Source organism: Scaptodrosophila lebanonensis, unplaced genomic scaffold (assembly GCF_003285725.1).
Source record: "Scaptodrosophila lebanonensis strain 11010-0011.00,11010-0021.00 unplaced genomic scaffold, SlebRS2 tig00000001-arrow-pilon, whole genome shotgun sequence".
Lineage (NCBI taxonomy): Eukaryota > Metazoa > Arthropoda > Insecta > Diptera > Drosophilidae > Scaptodrosophila > Scaptodrosophila lebanonensis.
In genome coordinates this window covers 23,422,216-23,446,561 of record NW_022060529.1, presented here as the reverse complement: position 1 = coordinate 23,446,561, position 24,346 = coordinate 23,422,216, and the positions used below count along the sequence as shown (strand labels likewise).

General features: G+C 38.9%; 1 protein-coding gene across 1 annotated transcript; it reads left to right on the top strand.

Annotated features, from left to right (window-relative positions):
• Nucleotides 1–5,364: 5,364 nt before the first annotated feature.
• Nucleotides 5,365–24,174, top strand: LOC115633806 (protein Wnt-2). Its single transcript, XM_030531290.1, has 5 exons — nucleotides 5,365–6,222; nucleotides 21,121–21,341; nucleotides 21,409–21,722; nucleotides 23,452–23,639; nucleotides 23,711–24,174. Exons 1-5 carry the CDS (start codon nucleotides 6,167–6,169, stop codon nucleotides 24,009–24,011), a joined length of 1,080 nt encoding a protein of 359 aa, XP_030387150.1. The 5' UTR covers nucleotides 5,365–6,166; the 3' UTR covers nucleotides 24,012–24,174.
• Nucleotides 24,175–24,346: the final 172 nt, after the last annotated feature.

The window sequence follows — 24,346 nt, the reverse complement described above, 5'->3', positions numbered from 1 at the left end:
ATACTTGAAAGTACTAGATGCGATTAACTATGCTATATATTTCTCCTACTATTCAACGCTTTATGTTGTATTTGAAGTACAGCTGTGAGGTGAGCAATCGACTCGGCCAGCTGCCTGAGATTTTGCTCAGTTTTGAGCGGAAGTGGCGGGAAGCCCGTTGGGGAAATGTGAAACCAAGCGTTTCCACTGCCGCCTACGGCTGGCGACAACAATAAACAAATGAAATGTACAGTAAAGTTGTTTTTATTTCCATTGCTGCTGTTTGGTTTGGTAAATTCGCTTATTAACTGGAAATTTCGGGCTCTTTATTATTATTTCATGGTTGTGATTTATGTTTTCTGTTGTTTAATGTGCTTTTAGTTCTCATTTTACAATGAAGTTGTGGCATTTGGATGGCCAGACTGTGACGCGACATTTCAATTAAATGGTTCCACACTCTGGTTTTGATTTGATTTCCAATGATCTAACGTATATATGGACGGCATTATTCTATATATTTCAAACTGTAGGCAAGTATCAAGTTGCAACAAACAAAAGACTTAAGTAAAAAACTAGTAAAAATAATTTAGATATTTTAATGTGCGCGGACAGCAACATTGCAATATGGATGTCTTTTTTCCAACTATTCACTCCCACATGCCACCTGACTGGCCGGCTGTCAATCTTTAGTGCAACAATGTTGCCTGTTGTGTTTGAGATTGCCAATCAACAATCGATCGACTGTCGTAAAGTCGCCTCTCTGCCTGTAATGCCTGTATTGCTTGCATAGTGTGTCTGTGCTGCCATTAGACAATTAGCTTTAATTTAACAACCTAAGCACACAATCAAATATTTTGCACAAGACGTTATCTGGGTCACACGGCCAGCCATCAAGTCAACTATGATTGAAGTTTACTGCAGTACTAACAACTGCGAAATTGAAGCCACCAGAAACAACAATGGGTCGCCAATGTGGCTGCAACTGTCAAACAATGGCAATAATTGGCCATGTTGTTGTGCGCCTGCCAGTCTTAGTCACAAAGCATGAGCGTCATGCCACATTTATCTTATTTTAGAGCTCATCTTAATTTTAACCAAAAGTCAACGTCAACTATTTGTCACTTACACATACTCTACGTACAAAAAATTGGCTATTGTTTATGGAGGATGCCTCAAGAGTCATACATTTTGTACGCTAATTGGTGTCTCAAAGGAAACGTAAGGCCTTTAAATTTAAGCCCAATTGAACCTTGAAAATAAAAACTTATTCTATTACTCTTTGTATATAACAATTAATTGTTTTTGACTTAATATTAAAATATTTAAAAAAGAAAAGTCATGTGATTAGATCTGCGAGTACATACAATGTGGTTGGTTGTTGTTAGCTTATTGGTATTCTACTCTTATTATGACTCCAATATGAATAATAAAGACTATATCTTAAATGTATTATGATGACAGAATTATCAAGCTATTCCCAGGAAAGTTCACATAAAAATATGACTTAGGAAGGATATTGCATTATAAAAATCATAGTTTAACAACACCTGCTCTTTAATATGCTTTTCATTTTCAACATACCTGATAAAGCTTTCTTATTACATCTAATTCTGATTTACACGGTATTTTTATACCCTGTACCCGTAGGGTAAAAAGGGTATATTAGGTTTGTGCAAAGTATGTAACATACAGAAGGAAGCATCTCCGACCCCATAAAGTATATATATTCTTGATCAGCATGACGAGAGAAATCGATCTAGACATGTCCGTCCGTCTGTCCGTCCGTCTGTCCGTCCGTCTGTCCTTCTGTTCGTCCGTCTGGATGAACGCGAGGATCTCAGAAACTATAAAAGCTAGAATAACCAAAGTTGGCATCCAGATTCTCCTAGGTCTGAATAAGGACGAGTTTATTTTATTTTTGGGAATTTTCCCCCCCTTCCCCCGCTGCAGAATTTCGTCAATAGCGTCCACGTTCCAAACTTTGCACACATAATTTATATATAATTGTCTACTGTTGTTCATTTTATTCAATTCGGTCAATTCTAAGAAAAGTTATTAGCAAAACAAATTCTCGCCAGTACAGCCCCACAAACTGCAGCAACAAGTTCGCTCTTCTTCTTCCTCTTTTTGCTGCTGCTATGGGCGCATATAACTCAGTGACGGAAGTTTACCTGGGTACAGGGTATTACACTGTCGGGCTTGCTCGACTGTAGCGTTCTCTCTTGTTTTTTACAGGGTTTTAATTTAACACGGCTTTTTACACGACTTTTTCTGGAACCAATCTACAGTGTAAAAACAGAATTATGTGTAATGCCATTAGTTTGATTTTCGGTTGCATTACCACTATTTCAAAAACTTAGCATAAAAACAGGAATCCGAAATAAATATAAATATTAAAGTTGTCTATTAAAGTTGCCTATCATTATACTTGTAATCCAATGCTTCATTTGGTTCTTAGATCTTCGAAAGCAAAAACTATTTTATAACACTATTACAGACTTCTTTAGCCTAATATTTGTTATAGCAGCTGCTATACTCTATAGCAATTCGATGTGAAATACACACATATCACAAATTTAACGCAATAGATGTAACACTGAGGATGCTAGAAATGGAATGTTTTCGATACGATATGAAACAATATCAATATGGTATTGATATTTTCACTCAGTAAGATCGCTTAGAAAGGATTGCCAACTTAGTGACGGTTCCACAGTTTCTCTAAGCCTTCAGGATGTATTGGTACCAAAGCTATCGTAGCCCAACTCTTTTTTTATATTTTAGCTCGAAGAAAAGGTCTTCCAAACGGTTTTTCCTACATCCATCTAGATTTTTCCCCTATCTGTTAATGATTGAAGATAATATATAAGTTAGGATAACATTTAAATACTAATTCCCTTAAAATTGTTTACAGCTTATTCGTTATTTTTTCCAACTAAATATATGCGAGATATTTTCATGCATTCTATGGCTAAATCTATTACTCACTGCGCCCCAATAATATCTAAAATGCACTTAACAATGATTTTGTCGTTGCTTGTCATACACCTGAATAAAGTTGCTGGGATTTGTTGATTTATATGGCTTTTGCTTGTCAAAGTGTACATGTATCTAACAAAATTGTTTAAATTAACTTAATTGCATTTAATGAGCTGCAAAAATTACAGCGTCATACCACAGATCGTTACTTAAAATGCCATAAACACAGACACACATGCATACTGATTGATTATAAATATGTGTTGTATAGCTTAAGCTCAGATTACAACTGGGGATATAGAGTTAATCTATGACATAGATATTACCACTTGGACTGCACACAAATTAGCATAAATCGCATATCAATTAAAGCGACACTTATCCAAGAAACGCATTAGCCATTGACTTGACCAATTGTACAAAAATAACAACAACGGCTGATTCGGTTCCAAGTTAGACCCAACAGGCGGCCAAGTGTCAAGCTACCGTAAATGGCGTGGCAGAAGCGCGTTCATTTAGCCCGTTTGAAACAAATTTCACAACTGGCCAAAAGGCGGGACTGGCCGGCAGTAAATAACCGCTAATAAATCATTTTGTACAAATGTTAAAAAACAATTTGTACAGCTGAAAAAAAATTTCGCAGTTGCCGCGATTGCAAATTTAAACAAGTTGTAAATGTACAACAACCATTACAACAATAACAATAGTAACAGCGACAACAACTTTGCACATGAAAACATTTGTAACTACAAGTACACACACGCGTACATTTTGATGAACATGATTTTGAGTGAGTGTTGTGTCCGATTTTGTTAAATACTTATAGTAGTTTATGTTCCGACGCTTCACGAAAATGTCATTCATGTAACTTAATCGCCAACATACTCGTACCAAATCGAATGGTTCGTGAAAGAAATTACAAGTGGAAATAATTAATTTATAACTCTTTGTAAATATGTAGCTTGCTTGAAATGAAGCCATTTAAGTTTGTAAAATTCGCTCAAATGATTTCCTATTACCATATGTTTCCAGAAGTTATATATTGAAACTAATTGTGCTCGAAATGAAGTCTTAAAATCAGTCGCCGAACATGGATCTGTTTTCTGTAATGCTTGGATTAGATTCAGATGCTTTTGTTTGGACATTGATTCGTGTTGCATCAATCAGGTGTGATTATAGAAAAAGCGCAAACGTTTCGGGAAACTAACATATTTAATCAAGAATCCTTTTCTTGATTAGTGCATAATTAAATAAAGATATTTATTTATCATGTATGCAAAGGACGACATTATGGGGATCGAGAGCATACCAGCATATCTGATTGTCAATATTTTCGAAGAGGCTGTCATTTATTTTCGTGAAAAGAGACAGGCATCAACATACATACATAATAAGTATACATATATGTACATACATATATCGTGTTTTATTTATTGCTGACAAATGGCGCTACATGCTGTGGATGTGATAGATTTGTATAAGTGTGTTTGTTGTAGCATTTGTAGAGGCAACCAGCAGTTTTGATTGTTAACCATTAACATGACTCTTACCCACATTTCGCCGGTAGATCATAATGGATTTGATTGTCTTGCGCCGCCAAATTGATGAAAGTTTTTCCAACTTAACAATGCTCAGAAAGCTAGAGGAGAAAGAAAGGGAGAGCAGTACACGAGTGAGAGAGAGAGACATCATTATTATTTACAACAATGGCACATACTCGTACTCGTATAATGGCTGCTGAGTCGTCAAGTCAAAATTGTATAAGCTATTACCGTTGGTTGGCTGAAAGTCACGTGCAAAGGTGCGACGAAGGATGCTGAGCTGCAACGATCGAACATGTTCAGTAATATATGTACGTGTACATGTACATGTGTATTTGGCATGAACCCATCGAACCGTTCGAGTCCGTCTTGGCGCACATGCGCAAGCGCACAGCTTCCGTCGTTCGAACATGTTCGTGTTGGTTGCTACGTAAGGTTTTTGTGTGTTATGCCTGGCCAGTTCTTATACGACATTCGACCCAAACGGTTGGGCGCGCAGCGGTGGTGCTGCCAACAACAATAACAACATTTGACGACTAACTGCATCGCTTAGAATTGGTCGCATCCTACATACATACATACATATGAATACACTTGCTGTTGGATGCGTATCGGTGTTGGCTCAGCTCTTTAATTGTGTCACTAATGAGCCGCATTTATGTAAATCTCGCCACTGTCCACGTCTGAGCGGCATCAGCGGCTATTCCTGGTGCTCATCAATGCGAACGCGTCTTTATCGAGTGCGGCAAATTAACATTCGGCATTTTTTGGTAGTAGTCTTCACCTGCTGTGCCGTTTATGGTTATTGCCGCAATTTCGTTGTGACAGTCGGAGGCGCTTTATCATAAATTAAAAAATCGTGTAGCGATCGACACGACAATCGCGCGATCTCTCGCGGTCTCTGCTGTCTCTTGCGGTCTCTTCGTCGGATGGACAGTGCGTGTGTGTGCAGCTCTTGATGCTGAGGCTGAGGCTGATGCTGCTGATGAATGATGCCGCTGTCGTCACAGGGGCCGGCAGCTCTGAGTTATGGCCGCCGATATTTGCATGAATGAAACGCACCTTGTGATAAATTAGCCGCTAAGCCCGGAGCCTCTAACTTACAATGATCTTTTCTTCGCGCTCGCGATGACTTAATTTAAGTGCCTCGGCTTCTACGCTCGGTCTTCGACTTCGACCAGAGGCCGTTAGCGGAAGGTGTTAATTAACATATGAACAAATACAAAAAAAAAAAAAAAATACAAAATAAATACAAAATAAACCACGGCAATTCGATAACCAAATTTAATTCGTTGTCTACAAATATGCGAGTGTGCTTGGGCCCACTATTCCAGTTCATTAGCAACAACAAAGGCGTTCACTTACTTTCCACATACTATACGATTGCAGTTTGAGGCCCACTCGGTGTCCTATGACAGCGATTCATCAGTAAAAACGCCACTCGAGTCAACGCGAACGCAATAAAACCCTAAGGAAAAACAACAACAACAACTACGGGATAAACAAAAGCGAGTGATTTGTTTGAAAACAGAAGCATGTGTGGCACATTTGTGCAAAGCTCAGCAGAGATTCGTTGGAAACTTCTAAAATTTCAAAGCAACTATTTGGGCGTGAAAATAATATGATGACATTTGTGTGTGCGTTGCATTTTCTTTTACGGCGCAGATATGTGGAAAATACATAACAAACTTTTAATCTACTTACTCTGGATTATGGAAATAAGGTAAAGTGGCTAAGGGACACAAATCCAAGTCACACTGTCAAAAAACATGTTCATAAAAATATTCTACGCTATGGTAATTCTAAATGTGTTGAGGATCATTAAATTTGCATGTATTAACGAGATGCTGGCTGTTAAGGTTTTGTTAGCTCTTGAGTTTCATAGCACGATAAGATTAGTCCGAGTGTCCAGGCAGCGTGTGGTCGCAACATTCGAAAGGGAAGCGAGGAAGTGGTTGAGTAAGCGGGGAGTCTTCCCTATTTTGCTGTGCATTTAAACAAACCTCTTAGCATAACCAAGAAAATTGGAAAAGAAGAGTAAATGGCATTTCAATTATTAATCGAAATTTGTTCTATAAATATTTTATGCTTCCCGGGAAAAACATCGAAACAGACAGCACTGTTCAGGTGGTCCCGATGTTCATTTAACTTTTGACGGTGTTTTTAGTATGCAGGATACAATTGGGATACATTCAACAATTGGTTGAAAGATGGAATGATATGCTAACGGGATTAAGCTATTTTTAAAGCTTATTGGCATTTCATGGGCAATTGTGAAATTACATAAGAAAATAAATGAAATTTGTATTAACCACTAATATTTATTTAATTGGCCAACACAGGCCATCGGATTTATTCGGATTTAAGAAAAGTAGAAGCGATTGAATCTTGAAATTTGGGTCAAGGATCTTTTAAATTACAAGAACACTTCATAGATTAATTTAGAAGTTTTGAATCCGATTTTAAATCTGTCAGGGCGGTGTTTTCGTATAGAGAACCTAAAAAAAGAAGACTGCAGATGGAAGTATGTAGAATACAATTATTTTGGTCTGTGTGGATCGTACCGAAATCCAGGTCTTTACTCAGACAGTCGTCCCCTAATGCATATCTAGAATATATCTATGTATATACTTAGTGGGATTAGAAACGCCTTCTCCTTAGCGCAAGTTAAGTTTTTACCGTTTTTGCAATTGGATTTCCGCTTGGGAATAACTTTAAGGGTTTTAAAGGAGAAATTATTGTCAAGCTGAACTGTACAATCCTATATATCATAAATCTATTAATAGGCAAGCACTTTTCTTTGTTTTTTTTTCCTTTAGGATTGCACTGGATGGCAGATTGATGATTATAAATATAATTTGATAGAAATTATAATATTTATTGTTATTTTTTAAATCCCGATGCTGACTTTGCGAAATTCTGTGCTGTACATTTGAGGTTTGAGGCTTAGGTGTGTAGGGTGAACACGCCTAGGGGATCCACAAGATATAAATACGTAAATATATGATCAGGCGAATCCAATATTCAATCACCACTTCTAAAACGTTGCGCCGAAGCTTTTTTGGCAGACACAGATAAAAAATTTCGATGCAAAATATTTCAGATCATTTTATTGTATAGTGTTGTAATACTTTTGGTAGCACATGGTGACTACAAGTATAATTGAATAAATTTAAAATAAGTATGGAATTCTTTCTAATGAAAAATTTGATAGAAAGGATAAAATGGAGTGATAAAGTATTTATTGAAAGACGCAGTGAGGGGTAGGAGACGAAGATAACTTCTTAACTTGATATTATGATCTTAGTTTGTTTTAAGAAATGAAATGGAAAAGGCCTTAATGCAAGTGAGGATAGACAGCCAATGTATATATTAACAATATTAACTGAATGTCAGTCCTGAAATAGCCAAGAATGCTTCTAACCCATCTTCATCTACATATAAATATAGCATTATCAAATATATCCTACTTCTGACACAATAACCGTATTAAGACGGCCCTTACGCGATTCCTGCTACAGCAAAGGACTTTCGGGATTAGCTTAAAGAACCACCTGTACTGTCTTGTGGCATTTTGATGGTGGTTATTTATTTAAAGATTTATAACGCTATAAGATTCTTTTAAGAAATCAACAAGAGCTCATATAACACGACGCTAAACAATTCCAAACTTAACGCTGTCAGATTTTATGTGAAAATGGTAGAATAGCTTCTTCTTGAAATAAGTAAGACATCTTATGAAAATAGCTCTCTTTCATTGTTATTCGGTTTAGTTTGATGCACGTTATATAGGGAACGATTATATAAAAAATGTATGGTTACGATTTCGTCCATCTCTGAGTTGGCCATACAGTTTATTGTTCAATCTGCTTGTACCTTAGGGTTGTAAGGAGGCCTGTATATTTGCTCTCCGTTACTACTGAACGACATTTCCCAGGCCCATTTACACTAACATTTTGTCCAGCTAATGCTATTCAGTGTGTTTATCGTTGCGCCATCTCCAACAACTTGACTACAGTCCAGAGGCTACTTGCTCCTGCTCTCCCTGCACTCTCTCCTCTGGCTTAAGAAAATGTGTGGGAATATCAATCGCAGTCAAACTGATTGCCAAACATATATACACGGCTATCGACACAATCGCTAATTTTAATCTGCGAAACTACAACAAGATGTATGTAAATTGTTATCGCAAGACGCCCAAACACAGACGCCCAATAGTGATCGTGATCGTGCATATTCTTTGAAAAACTGGCATGGCAAAGGAAAATCGAAATAATTGTGTGACGGAAAGCGGAAAATGCGCTGCGAAATCTCATTAAAATAGGCAATTACAGCAACAACTAAACTAAAACTGAGTCGCATGCTGATGGATGGAAAGACAGGCAGGCAGTCGGGCAGGCGGGCAGACGGGCAGACAAACAGGGAGACAAACTGTCTTTTCGCTATTTTTGAAGTCAGAGCAATCACATAACGAACATTTCGCCAATCAAGCTGCAGGAGCAGACTATACCAACAACAACAACAACAACAACAAAGACAACGGCAGCAACTGGAAATCAATTTTTGCCATAAACTCATCAACATGGCTGGCTGCGTTTGTTGCTATCTAATTGCCTTAGAGCAGTGAGTTGCTCGTATCTGAAAGATACGCTCAACTTGTGGGTCGTCCCAGACGCACAGCTGAGGAAACTGGCTCAGCAGCCAAATAAAAAGAGAAAACTCTAAGCCGCAGAGTCAACAGGTTGGGCTGGCAACTGGCCGATGCTAAGGGCGCTTGTACTTGTATGTACTATAGTTGCTTAGACTCGGCTGTTTTACTTGTCATGTAATTGGGGTTACTGCAATTTAAAGGCGCATGCCCGAATGCCCAAATGGCTTGTACGACACAACAACAACAACAACAACAACTGCAACTAAAACAACAGCAGCAACAACAACAAGAACAGTAACAAAACAGGAAACAACTGCGCAGCCGCAACAGTCGCAACAATTGAAACGCATGATCGTGCAGACAAACGTTCAAATTGTGATCAAGATCAGCTCGTCCAGGTTTCTGTGGCAGTTGCAAGCCCAAAATGGCATAGACTGTCGCTGCCCCTGCCCCGCTGCCGAGCCAGCTTAACAGCCAAAGAGTTAAAGAGCTAAAGCGACAAGGAGGTTGCTGTTGCCTGTGCGGGAGCCGTCGTCGGGGGCGGCCACTAGTGAGCGGCCCGTTTTGTGCCACGGATGAGTGATCGACTGCAGTCTCCATGCACATGCCTGCTAACAACAACGGCTAACAGAACAGAACAGAACAAAACAGAACAAAACACAACAAAACAATCTGCTGTCGATCTCTTTGGTCTGCCAGCCTTCCCAGCCTGGCCAGCCAAGCTCAGCCTTGCCCTGGCCCGTTTGGGCCGGCCAACCACACCTCGCCTGCCCTCCAGCCCCTCCTCCATTCCAGCAACTGCGTTGGCCAATTGTCTATGACGAACGATATGTTTTGGCTTTTACCTGTTGCCTGTTACAACACACAGACACAGACACAATCAAACCGACTGCCAATACACACACAGAGAGAAACGTGGCTTATCAAATTTTAAAAATACATAATATTAGTAGACAAGAAGGGGTATTCAGAATATCATCGACTCTATCGACTTCATCATATTCTTTTGCCTGTTTCTATCGCTACTTCTCCCACAGCATTAAAGTGATCGAGATCGATGTTTATACCAGTACTCTGAACGAAATTCATATGACTTTCTCGGGAAAAATTGCAGCAAATAATTGTGGGTTTTAGTATCTTAGCTTTTATATCAATATTGTTGCAAAATTTGGCTCTGATCGCTATTTACCGAAACAGTTGAAGGTAATAAGGGATATTTTAAAACATTTAAAACATTTTATACACTTCATTAAAAAATATAATTTTCTTGAGCGTGTCTGCTGCGTTAATTTTGTCAGGGCAGAAGAAAGATTTTATAAGTAATCGACGACTTGATAACGAAGTTCTTTTGTCTGCTTCTTTAAATTATTATTCCTCACGCAGACCGACCAGATCCCTAATATTCTTTTATGGACTTCATGACATTATTAGTTCAAATCCCCGTAATCATAATCGCAGAGGCATGATCGAAGTAAAATTAAGTAATTATCCAACCAAGGACAGATCTTAAATAAATAAAGAAAAAGAAGTTGTAAAGCTTTCTATCTGAAGTTACCAGATCCCTAAAATTCAAATAATCCCAGAGGCATGATCTAAGTAAAGTTAAGTAATTATCCAACCAAGGACAGATCTTAATAAAAGACTAAAGAGATAAAAAGAAGTTGTACAGCTTTCTATCTGAAGTGACCTGGTCACTAAGATTCATTTATGGACTTTATGTCATTATTGATATCAGTAGTATTTGATCTTATGTCACGTTATTAATTGTATGGTGGATATCGCCTTAATTAAAATCGACTGCTTCTCCATACACTTCTACGAAGCATTATTCGAAGGGTCCTTTTTAGGGCTTATAACTGTCACAGCGACCTTTTTTAGAAGTGCACTTTTGATCTAATACCCTCACAGTTTTTAGTTCCTATTAAGAAGGCAGAAAAATTTGCAAACATTTCTACCGAGCTAGCTTTACGGCTTAGACCTGTAAGCCTGTCTGAAATAAATGACTTAAAGACGTCTAAATGAAATGCAAAGTTTACAACTACGGGTTGGTTAATCATCCTAATAACTTTTAAGAATGCATTTGCACTGATTATTCCTTATTTCTCTACACATTTAAAATAATTTCTTAATCAGGATCCATCTTTCCCTCACACTTTCGCAGCGATATCGGTTAGGGATCAGTTTGTCTCTGAAGAGATATTTGGAAAAAAACGTTTTAGCTGAAAGACTTAACAAGTATTTTGGAATATCAAACAAGACCAGTGTTTCTTAAAAGCTACAACTTTACAATGTTGAAGAAGTTGAACAGTTTTTCCAAGTACCTTTAATACCGGCATATGTAGTTAAAACTATTTACCTTTGCCAATTTTGCCTTCGAACAAAGTAAATACTTATTAAGTGTTATATACAATTGTGCCGCCACGATCGTTTCGGAATCTGTCGCTTTTATCTCTCAGTGCGTTTCTTTCTCTGCTCAATTACATCTTGGTTGCTGTGTCTGTCTGTCTGTTGTTGGTGTTGTTGTTGTTGTTGCCAGGACTGCCAAGTGCATTGGCAATGGACCGCAATTGTTGGCGGCCGTTTGTTTGCGCGTGGCAGCGACATTTTTCTTGCCACACAAATATTTTATTATTGATGGCATGTTGAACTGCTTTTATGGGCTTGTTGCAGTTTTCGCATAATACGCCCACTTCGAAAGCAGCTGGCGCTGACTTTGAGTTTTATCAGCTCCGATACGCTTGCCCCCAAGAATTAACTGGCCATAGCGCTGCCTTCGGCTCGGCCCGGCTCGGCTCGGTGCAGTCTGTGCATTGTTTTGGATTAATGCGGCTGTTGCTTCCGCCTCCAATTGGCGCTCCATGGACCCACCATAAATTTGCGGCCGTTAGGCGCAGCACCATGAACATGTCAGCAAGGCATGTAATTACCGCCAACAGCAGCGGCGATGGCAACAACAGTACCTCCACAACTTTAGGCTGCCGTTGACACTGCCCTCACAATTTTGGTCCGCTGTGGAGCAGGCGCTACTGGCGCCATTCTCTTCCAAAGGGTCTGCGGACGCACAGCAGTGGGTCGCCTGTCTGAGAGCCTAATATGCCTAGATTCAAATGATTATCATATTTAGTTGCGCGGTGTGTACAGGCGGAACTCCTTTGGGTGGACGCTTGACCCAGGACCAGTTGAGATGGACATTCCAGCCAACCCATATTCAACCTGAATGATATTTCTTATTTGAATATGATATTTTAAGATCGATTCCTAATCAACTTGGTGGATTAATTGCTTTAATTCTTTAAATACATTTCGAGGAATTCTATTTATCCAATTAAAACAAAACGAATAATTAACTTGAAGCTGAAAATAATTATTGCTAGGACTTTAAATTCTTACTTGATACGTGACATTCTTATAAGCTTGAGTACAAATCAGTTAGAGATGTTTTATTATACAAATACAGACATAAAATGGAACCAAAATTACTATACTACATATACTATATATGTTAATAACAAGTAAAATTTAAACAAAGAAAACCCCGACTTTAGATCTAGAGAATGTTTTTTTTTGTTGTCATTTAAAGTGACTTAATGCTTCGAGGATGATTCTGAACAGTAAAAGTATCTTGTACAGGAATAGAATTTTCAGCTATTTGAAATAAATGAGGTATGTCTAAGGCAATTAAAAGTTGACCATACGGGAAGCATCAGCTTTCAAATGCAAAAAGAATCATCAAAATCGGTTCGTAAGTTCTGAGGCAGCAATCAAAAATACAGTCGAATTGAGAACGTCCTCCTTAGCAGAACCCAAACAAACTCTCATCAAAGTACCCTTGAAGTACATCCTTTCCAATAAAAAATAATCATCGAAATCGATTGGCGTGATATTGAGTTATTCGTACATTTTTCGCGCACATACTTGAAGCAAATTTAAGACTTAGTATATGATTGTCTCATGAATGCCGATTGATAACCTTCTCTTTTTTTGAAGTCGGTTAAAAGAGAGCTTCTGATGTCAGAGATTCAATCGAAGTTGCCAAAAAGCGAGGGGTTTAATAAGAAGTGGATTCATTATACTTGTAACTTATTTAAAAAGGCAAATTTTAAAAGTCATAAGTTGAGGTCTTAGGGGGAAAACGAAGGCATTCATTTAATTTAAAAAGTAGTCAAGGCTCTAAATTCTTTCTGAACACTTTTTCTTTGGCTTCACAGAAGACTGACTGCAGTTTCTCCTGAAGTCTAATTCCTTTATACTCATAATCAGCAATGTTTTTTCCGCCACTTGTATAGTTTCTACTGTACTCGTATATCGAAGTGTTGCACTCTGCGTCCTTTGACTTGTGCAGCACATTGTCTTGTGGCATATTTACAGAGCATGCACCACCGTCGGCATTTCTGTTGCTTTCATTTGACTTTGTTATGTTTCGGTTGCGGGCCTCTAACCCTGCCACTGCCACTGCCACCGCCACCGCTCCTGCTCCTGCCCCTGGCACTTCCTAGTTTTCGCAGGCTTGCTACGCCTGCGCGCGAAAATATTAAAGTCATATTTTTATGAGGCTCCAAAGTGCGCATTAAGGCTTCGAGCTGTTATGCTTGTTATTATTGTTGTTGTTGTTATTGTGGTTGTGGCTGATGCTGATGCTATAGCCGTGCTTATTGCCGCCGTTTTGGCCAGTTATTGACTTGCTTTATGCATTTATGCCGTGAATAGCGTGTATAGCCAAAGATCTGGTCATAAGTTGCCTGTTCGCACATTGCTAATTGGAGCTCCGAGCTGAGAGCTGCCACTGCCTCTGCCTCTGCCTCTGCCTTAGTCCCAGGCTTAGTTCGAGTCTAAATTATGCGAACGGCTTAATCCATTTTTAATGATTTGTAGACGCTATTTGGCAAATACTCGTACTGTTCGTACTCTTCGTTTTTATTGTCTGAGAATGGTGGCGCTGTTGGCGGTTTTAATATTTTCTTCGCCTAATAATGCCGTGCACTTTCTATTTTGCGAGTATTAAAGAAGCAATAGTACGAAGCATACAAGAGATCATGTCAACACCTACTACTGTGTATTAATATATATACATACATATATAAAAGTTTATTGCTTTTTTAGGAAATAAAAAAGCGGCGAATTGCATAGCTATCCAAAATAATTTAATTGCTTTCATCGCTCATAATATTTGTATATATTTAAAATTGAAAAAATTCATATTTTTACAAATAATATAAAGACTGACGGCTCATGATCATAAAGTATCAAGTTTCTGTTAAAAAAGGCAGTTTAGAGTATTCACTAAATACTTGTATATGTGGATACCTCACTAAATATTATAATCGGACTTGACTGTCTATTCTTAAACCTTTCTCTTGTGTTTTCGTCTGCCCAGACCAATTGGAACCCTGATAAAGATATGGACTGGTTATCGGAGGTCAGCCGCTGTAGCATTTTTCCTACGCCAAAGTTTCCATTAGTCTTATTATTAGACATGAGAAATAGCCAGCGTTTTCTACTTTTTTTAAATAATTATATAATACCATTTCGAAAACATAACTTGTATTTGTCACCGAAATACAACATTTAAGAAACTAGTCGAGCTTAAGGAAATTTTTCTAATATTTCAAATATACACAAATAAAAGACTCTTGATTTGAATTCTTTGTTAGCTATATCCTTAACGGATATTTTTCTTAAAACTTCTTGATTTATAGAAACTAAATATCTTAAGACTATATGAATGGCATTTTTCAGACCGATGTGTGAATTGGGAATGTCTATCGATTCTATATGCGATTTTGAGGTTGAAAATATTTTATGGTAGTCTTTGCTTTTAGCGTAATCTAAGTACAGGACATATGGCATAATATCAGGCGGCTATAAAACAAAACACTTGCTACTTAATGATAGTGTTTCGGATTGCCACCGACTTTTGAGATTGTTATACTTTGCAGGACTATTTTCGAAATGTTTGTTAAAGTCACTATATAGTATGTTTGTCATTGCCTTAATTTTGAAAAATAGTGAGATGGAGACAGAGAGAGGGAGAGATTTTTGAACTCAATTTTTCAAAATCAAGTTTATAGCAAATAAATACGATATTTAAAATTTTACTTCAGATCGAGTAAGCAGATTAGTGGCCTATAAAGCACAAATAATCAGTTAAATAGCTTAAGTTTTTATTATTTGATTGGAAAATATAAATTTGTAACTTCCTTCCTGGACTTCCTTCACTGATCGGCGTTGATATTCGTCAATAATTGTGGGGACGGCTATTTACAAATGACGCCATCATCTTAGAGAGAATTAATATCATATCCTATTAAAACCACGTTTAAATAATGACTAACCAAGTGAATTTTCAACAATACTGGCAGATGGTATTTATGACAGCATTGCTACGATCTTGCAATTCGCATTCCTATTGGGAAGAATAATTCGCGATGCAATGAGTCAGATCTTCAGCTGTGTGCTAATAAGGTAGACAGAGAAACTTAAATATTTCTACTTAATGAATAGATTAGCTTAGATACACACTTGAGGTAGACTGAATGAATTGTGGAGAGTTGGACCATCAGAACCCATCGGACGCCAATAAATTGAATTAGCAAAGTAGTCTGCACAATTTTTGACACAATCGCACACACCTCTTCGACTTGCCTCAGATATTGATTTATGCGTAATTTTAATGATTGGCCAATACTCGTGTGTGGTGTATACTATATACATATGTATATACATATGTATATGGTCAGCTCAATTTGTTGGTTACGGCTGGCAGAGTCCATAAAATTGTCAACAAAACTAGTTTCGATTGTTTATGTGAGTCGCCGGCGATGATATATTTGGAAATTTTATGTTCGCTACGCATGGCGGAAGCGTGGCTACGAGTATAATGCAAAGCCGTAAAACGCGCTGACAACGCGTCCGTATCAAGTTCATGACAGGTCCTTGCTCTCACGCACCGCCCCAAGAGCGGCAGCGGTGCCGATGTCCCAGTCTGTTCGACTCTGCACAAGACTGCGTGCCAACAAAAACAAAAAAAAAAAAAAAACAGAAAGGGTCACGAAACGAAGGCGAACCCTTGCCGGTGTTTTGTTTTCCCATTCCCAGTCCCAGTCCCACTGGCGATATAGAGCAGAAGATAAAAGGCTTAGCTTGGTCGGGAACAAAGCGCAAATCAAGACACACGTGACTGCGACTGTTGACGCTTTTACGTACGCTCTGAAGAGGATCTGCTCGTACTTGATGGCTGTTTGTTTCATGATGATTATGTTCTGGCTGCTAAAATTGTTGGCGTTGACATGCAACAGGCAACCGGCAACAAGCGACCGGCAACAAGCGACCGCCAACTAGCGAGCAACAACCGTCCGTAACTGGGAGCGACAAATTAAATAAAGCACGAAAAATATGTGGAAACACAAAAAAAAGAACAAAAAATAAAACAACAACTGAAGCCATGGCTAAAACAAAAGGGCCTATGAAAAAAGGCTGGAAAGATGAAAAGAGATTGCTGTTGTTGTCTGTTGTTATTGAGGTGGGCATGACGGTCACGCTGCCTGAACGAAATTGCACGGAAGTGTATTGACTGACTAACTGAGTGACTGAGTGACTGACTGCTTGACTGCTTGGCTGGTTGACTGGCTGAGTGGCTGACTGGCACGGATGCCCTGACAGATCGATCAGAATAGAGTTGAACGGAGTTAAAGTTGAAGGTTTGTTGTTGATTTTTCTTTTTATTTCTATTTTTATTTGGCGCGTTGCTGAAGCGTTGAAAGCAATGCCCAACAATGGCCATTGTCGTCATCAATGTTGTTGTTGTTGTTGTCCGACATTGCAGTCGGGCGAGCGCGACTTTGGCATCCAGGGCTTGGGCGCCCATTTGCCGAACGCTTCGTGGTCGTGTCTGTTAAACGAGCCTAATTATTAGTTTACTACCAATTTCGCTAAGGCTTGCCCCGATCTGGGGCTGCCAGCATGTTAACAGCATGTACAACAAGTCATGAGCATGCCACAGCAACCACACAACAACAACAACAACAACAACAAGAAGAACAGCAATCGACGATCTCCCGATGGCCGTCGCCTTCACCGCTGACTTGAAGGGTTAATTTGCGCTGCTGCTGGAGGATGCAAGGCATGTACGATCATGTACGATCTCTGGCTGGGTTTGTTTTGTAAAATGTGTAATTTCTGTAAATTGATTTAATTGCCGCCATTAAAAGTGGCCCGGCCTCAGAGACAGATGTGTAAGCGACACAAGTGGCAGCAGCGTTTGCCTTTGCTTCACCGTTTTGCGAAAGCGACACGCAACCGATCCAATTGTATTTGCCATTTTGGGCAGCTGCTGTATCTCTGGGCGATAACAACCAGTTCGGCCACCGAACGCTCATATTTGATTGCCCACCCGTGCTCACTTTTCCCAATTGTCTCTCGAGCCATCGCGTGCAGTTCAATTGCAGTCCAACTTACTTATATCCAACTTACATATATCGACTCAACAGCCCGAGGATGTGGCGATGGCGATGGCGAAGGCGAAGGGGCAGGCGCAGGCGCAGCCGTTGCCATTCTGCCATTTTCGCCTGCCTGTTTGAAGCGTGAACAATGTAATGCGAGTTGGCCGGAATGTCCGCCTGTCTGGCATTTGACGCAGTTGCAGTTGCCGCTTTAGAGCGTAACATCATTTAGAAACCAATGTGGACAGGCTTCGCGGCTCTATCCGAGAATGCTCAAATAATGTACCGAAAGGTAAAGAAAATGTGAAGGAAAGTTTTCCAAATATGCGAAAAAACACGGGTTGAGTTATACGTAGAGCACAAGTATTTTGAACAACAAGACTAATCTTCAAACAAGTTTGTTTTTTAGACTAGTCTTAGCCTGACCCTTCACAGATATAAATAGATTACTACTCTTAAACAAATGAAACTTATTCTAACCCATTACAGATTGTAAACATATAGTAAGAATGAGCAGCAAAAGGCATTAATGGATTGTAAGAATGCAGGAGCTCTAAGACTGCATATAGCGCTATATTATGGTGGTTCGTCCTTTCTCCTTGCATTTAAGCAAACAGGCACATAGAGCAACACCATATGACTTTATCGACTTTATTTAAAAAACGTGGTTATGAAAAAACTATTTTTAAATCGCAGTGTTTCAAAAATCAGTTGCCATTAAAGTTACTTTTGATTAATTGTTGAGTTCTATTTTCTGATATTTGTTTTTGTCGCGAATGTTTAGCATAAAAATATAGCAATGTTTTTGATGTTCTGGGTTGGATATGGGCTGTTACCTTTGAAAAATGTTTAAATACATAATTTAAGTAATTTCTTGATAATGTTTTTAAGAAATAAATCATACTCTAATGTTGATTACAAAAATAAAATGATCAACTTTCTACAACAAAAATGATCCATGATCCAGCGCTATTTAGTACCTTCACTACAAAAATGGTTTTTGATGTATAGTCTTATAGACTTGTATTTGAAATATTTAAAGAAAATAGGTTTGAATATTATGCTGCGGCTGTGATATTTTAAAGGAAAATAAACTGGAGCACCAGTTATGGATTAATACAAAAGATCACTTTAGGTTTCCAACGAAAACTGGTGTTTCGGATATTATTTGATCAACAAATGCCTTTAGAGAAAGGTATTTATCGACATTTCATTATTTTGATTCTTTAACAAAACTAGCAATCCATGTGCTTGATTTATTTTAATAATGAGCACTGGGTGTTTAAATAATAATAACACAAGTTTCTTATAACAAACACTTAATTGCAAGAGATATGTAATACGAAAACTCTTCCAGTATTTTGTTTAATGTTGAATAATGAATTAACAATGATGAGAGCAGAATGTTCAGAAAGAGGCGCATTTGCTTTTATCATAAGTATATAGGATTTATACTTATTGGGCACAAAAAGAATGCTAGAGTCAAACATTCTAAATGCAATTTAATACTTTACCAAATTAAGTGAAAAGAATAAATCAAAAAGTATACACTTGACTTGATGAAACATTATTGATTTAAAATATACATACAAGTATATACTTTCTTTTTTTACTTCCTGGGACGCACCACGCCTTACCTAGCCCTCGCTAAATACAGAGGCTTGTGTTAAGCGCAATCGTGTTAAACGACACATGGACTCCTTACGAAATATGGATAATATAAAATATAAAATATAATTTCACTGTTAAAATTTGCACTGTTTTTAAAGTGATGAAGATGTTTGAAATTAGCAAAAAGTTTCTTCAAGTGTTAAATATTTAACATTATACATTATTATAAAGGCAAAAAAAATTTAGATCCGTTGGGTGGCAATTAGAATCAAAGCCCTTTATATATTAAACATGTTTTTTGTGATGCTCCTTTTGTGGCTTCTAAAGCCTCTTTGTAGTATGCCTCTGATAAGGTAACAATATTCTCTCCAACTCTATCTTAAACTTTATTGCTCTTTTGATGAGCGGTTTAGAATTTACGATTCCAAGCTGCTAGAATATGCGAGTCATTCTTAATGTTTTTCTATATTTAAAGTTTTTATAGGTTCCTCGAATCATTCTAAATTCCAATATTTCACGAAGCTCACATTGTGACAATTGTATTTTGAGGTAATAGTTTCATCCAACATCAGTTGACTTCTGAAGCTCTTTCAAAAATTAAATTACTAGTGCGATTCTTCTCGCCTCGGGTAGCTCAAATATTTGTCCAACACCAAAATCCCTTTATAGTAAAATTATTCTTTTTATAGCCTGTACCCAAAGGGTGAAAGGCTATACTAATTTTGTGCGAATGTATGTAACACACAGAAGGAGGATCAGGATTAGGATCAGGATGTCAAGACTAGTCGATATAGCCATGTCCGTCTGTCCGTCCATCCGTCCGTCCGTCTGTCTGTATGAGCGCAAGAATCTCAGCAACTACAATAGCTAGGATAACCAAACTTAATATATAGCTTCCCCTAAGCACTAGGCAGATCGACTTTGTGTTTTTTATTTTTTCTTTTTTATTATCGTACCCATTCACCCTTTGGGTACAGGCCATCCAAGGTCGATAAGTGTTGGCTGTTGCCATACTATTCAAGCGAAAATTTGAGAAATCGTTTTAATATAGTAATGTGGGATGCGACTTAACAATTATTTTGTTGATGGCTTATTAATCTAGCGTCGCCATTAGCTGTTGGGTTTGCTCGAGTCATATTGTGATCGAACCAACCCGCAAATTAAACCAAAACTTAGCTGTGTTTGTGAGCCAGGTTGTCGAGTGAGGCGGTCGGTGACGGCAACGCCAATGAATGCTGCTCAAAAAGTACGAGCATTAAAAAAATATGAAAAATAAAATGAAACGCTTCTCCATGATTAGCGAGCGAGATGAATGTAATTATGGCTAATAATACAGCTAGCGGCAAACTTTTGACTAAAACTGACAGCAAAACGGCCACAAAACGCTCGCTGGCACTCGCTCGGATAGTCACTCAGATAGCTAGAGCCAGGTGCCTGGGCGACAACCAGCAACAACAACAGCAACAACAGCAACAACACTGAGCCAAGCCGAACGCATTAATCTTGGCTTGAATGCCGCACATTTTGTTTTCTATTGGGCATTCAATGGTCGGTCGTCTGGCCTTTTCGACTTTTCCATGGCAATGCAAACGAAATGAAAATGAATTGAACGCCGACGGCATTTATTGTGCACGACTTTTCTGCAATTGCCCGCCGATCGCCGATCGCCGATCGCGGATCAATCGACAAATGGCGATCGCCGATCGCCGCGCATTTGTTTGTGCATATTTCTTGCCATATTTAATTTATTGTTTGCTTAATGTGCTGGTGTGTTGTTAATGCCCATTCAGTATTTGTTTTTGTTTGTAGTTATTCGCTGTTGTTGCTGTTGTTGTTGTTGTTGTTGTTGTTTTGGATAATAATGGTGGTCTACAGGGTGCTGCACTCGCATAATACGTTGTACGTTCTGCTTTCTCGTCAGATTAGTGTCCAGCTTCGTCCAGTCGTCCAAGCTGTGCGGCCGCATACCGGGCCTTACCCCTCCGCAGCGGCAACTGTGCGGCGAGACACCCGACGCCCTCATCGCCTTGGGAGAGGGCTACCAGCTGGGCGCCCATGAGTGCCAGTACCAGTTTCGGGGTCATCGCTGGAACTGCACGCAGGTGTGGCAACGCAATGTGTTCGCCCATGTCATGCACATAGGTGAGTGACTCGATATCCCCTCCTCTGCACCGAATACCAATCCGCAATCCCCTCCATCTAATTGAAGCTTCCCGCGAGGCAGCCTATGCCTATGCCATAGCCAGTGCCGGAGCCGCCTATGCCGTAACCGCGGCCTGTGCCCGCGGCAACATCACCATGTGCGGCTGCGATGTGCGCCACAAGGCGGCCGAGACGACTGCCTCGACGAAGGTGGCGGCGGCTGGAGGGGCCAGCCAACCTGCCGAGCCCTGGAAATGGGGCGGCTGCTCGGCAGATGTCGACTTCGGCATGCGGTTTGCCCGCAAATTCATGGATGCACGCGAGCTGGAGCACGATGCGCGCTCGCTTATGAATTTGCATAACAACCGCGCTGGGCGAACGGTGCGTATACGTGGCTTTAACCCCGCTTGATTTATGTACTTATTTCCGCACTAAATTGCAAAACCACACAGTCTTGATTTACAACATACATTTTTTCCATTTTATAGAAGTAACTATCAAAGACGCTTTATTGATTTTAATAATATTGCAGGCATGTGAAGCATTGAATCATATTTATTATCTGATTAGCAAGTTTGACAAATACGTGTACATATAACATATTTTTAGTTCTTATTTACAATACAAGTGAGTCGGAACTGATTGAAGGAGTAGAAAATGTCTGTGAGACTTTTTTTTCCTAAAGAAATTAAAGCGCTTCTTCCGCCGTGGTGGCTCAACACTTAGTTAGTAGTGTAGTGTACTATATTAATTTATTTTATTTATGTCAACAAACATTGACTGTCGACATAAGAGGAAAATATATAAAAATTTTAAAAAGAATCTTATAAGCTAGAAAAGCCTAAGAAGGAGAAATCTAATCAAATTACAATAATATCTAATTAACGCCTCCGACCCGGTGGGAGAATATTATTTGCCCTTCGGCTAGCTGTGCCCCGTCCCACAGTCAAGTGTGGTCAGAGGCGTCAATAGATCTGCCGGTATATAAAAAAAAACTTAACAGAGAAAAGAAGATTAGCTAATTTAAAAAAAAAGAAGGAATTTCAGACCCCGAATGTTGGAAAATACAGAAATACACACAATAATTTAATTTGGGGGTGTTTTTCAATCATTTCTATTGTCTCAAAAATAAAAATTCAGTTTCTTAAAGCTCTTTGAAAATGTTATTAATACTTCTTCTTGTCTATCATTCAATAAATCCGCAGCTTAACAGCTTCATTGGATTTTCTAATATTAAGCTTCCAAGACAAGAAAATTATAGTGTGCTAATTGATTGTGGGGAAAAGGACATACTATATAGAATATATATGGCATTTGTATTATGCTTGCAGCAAGCACACTTTAGTTATTCCTAGTTTCCAAACAATGTATTTTTGTAGTTACTTTATTTCAGTAAGATTGTAAATAAAACAAACCGAAACTGCTCTTGATTATGTCCTCTAAAATGATTAAATAATTATTATTTTGTGCATAATGGCGAACAGTATTCAGAGTATTCACGCAAATTAATTCAAGATCTTCCTCATAACTACGAGAGGTTACTGATACTACTTGCTGGGACCGACCAGGAGACTCCAACTTATTATTCTTCGATCGTTACTGAGTTCATCTGCCCAAGAGTCGTCTTCAATTAACTGTTCTCATCAATAGTTGTGTTCTTAGCCAGCTCCTAAGCTAACTCAATTACCTAAAAATCCAATCTATGTTCAACAATGATTTAATTGAAATGAACCCTTTGCTTCTATAAATTAGAGCGTCTCTTAATGGAAATACTTGCCATGATTTGTTCGACGAGCATATTGGAAACAAATACTTCATTTAGCATGTTAGCCCAAGTTAAATTAAATCGTACGAGTAGAGTTACTTCTATAACAGCATTTACGAACCTTTGAAAAGTTGAAATGACTAGAAATAGTATTTCCACTCGCGTGTATAAAGACTTACCTATAATCAATGTTTCATAATGCAATTTCCAAAAATTTGACCTGTATGTTGGAATCAGGAAATAAGCACTACTTCAATTGTTTTCTTGTCGCGCCTTTTGCAGTTCCAGAAACTTTATCCATTGAAATAATGTTAGGGTATTTTAACGCTTCTTCGACTATTACAGTTAGTGAAGAAGCTGCTGCGCACAGACTGTAAGTGTCACGGCGTGAGCGGCTCGTGCGTCATGAAGACCTGCTGGAAAAGTCTGCCGCCCTTTCGTTTGATCGGCGACAGGCTGATGCAGAAATATCACAAAGCCAAAACTGTTCATGCCATCAGAGGCAAACGTGGACTGAAATTAGTATTAAGCAGGTGAGAGTTACGCGATTTGTCCCAAGCGCAAGACTAAGCTTTATATCTATACCCTTTCTCTCTTTACACAGAAGGAAGCATGCGGCCCAGAAATCACAGCCGTCGTGGCCGAAGCGGATGGAGCTCGTCTATTTGCAGCCATCGCCCAACTACTGTGAGCGCAGCGTCCAGATGGGCACTCTGGGCACTGTGGGTCGACTGTGCAATCACACCGCCCATGGACCCCAGAGCTGTGATCTGCTGTGCTGTGGGCGTGGCTACAACACCCAGCAGATACGGCGCAGTCGACAGTGCCGTTGTCAGTTCCGCTGGTGCTGTCAGGTGGAGTGCGATGCCTGCGAGGAGAGCTACGAGGAGTTCACTTGTAAATAGTTGAATTTATGCGATGCTTAAGGATGACAACTGTTGGTAGTTTAGTGTTACACATAGCGACATAATTAAGTATTATCAATTACGATCATACTTGTATTACAAAGGCAAACAAAAATCAATACACAAACAAAAATCATTCCAAAATAAAAGTTATAAAAATCGACGAATCTGGGAATCATTTTTACAGATTGGTGTCAATACTAAGCTTCAAATCATCGATTTCAAACAAATTTAGGTGGGTTTCTTATCTCCAAAAAGTGAAAAATAATGAATATTTTAACCCTACTCTCACATGCACGAAACATCTCTTTAGACAGGTTGGCTTGGTGTTACTT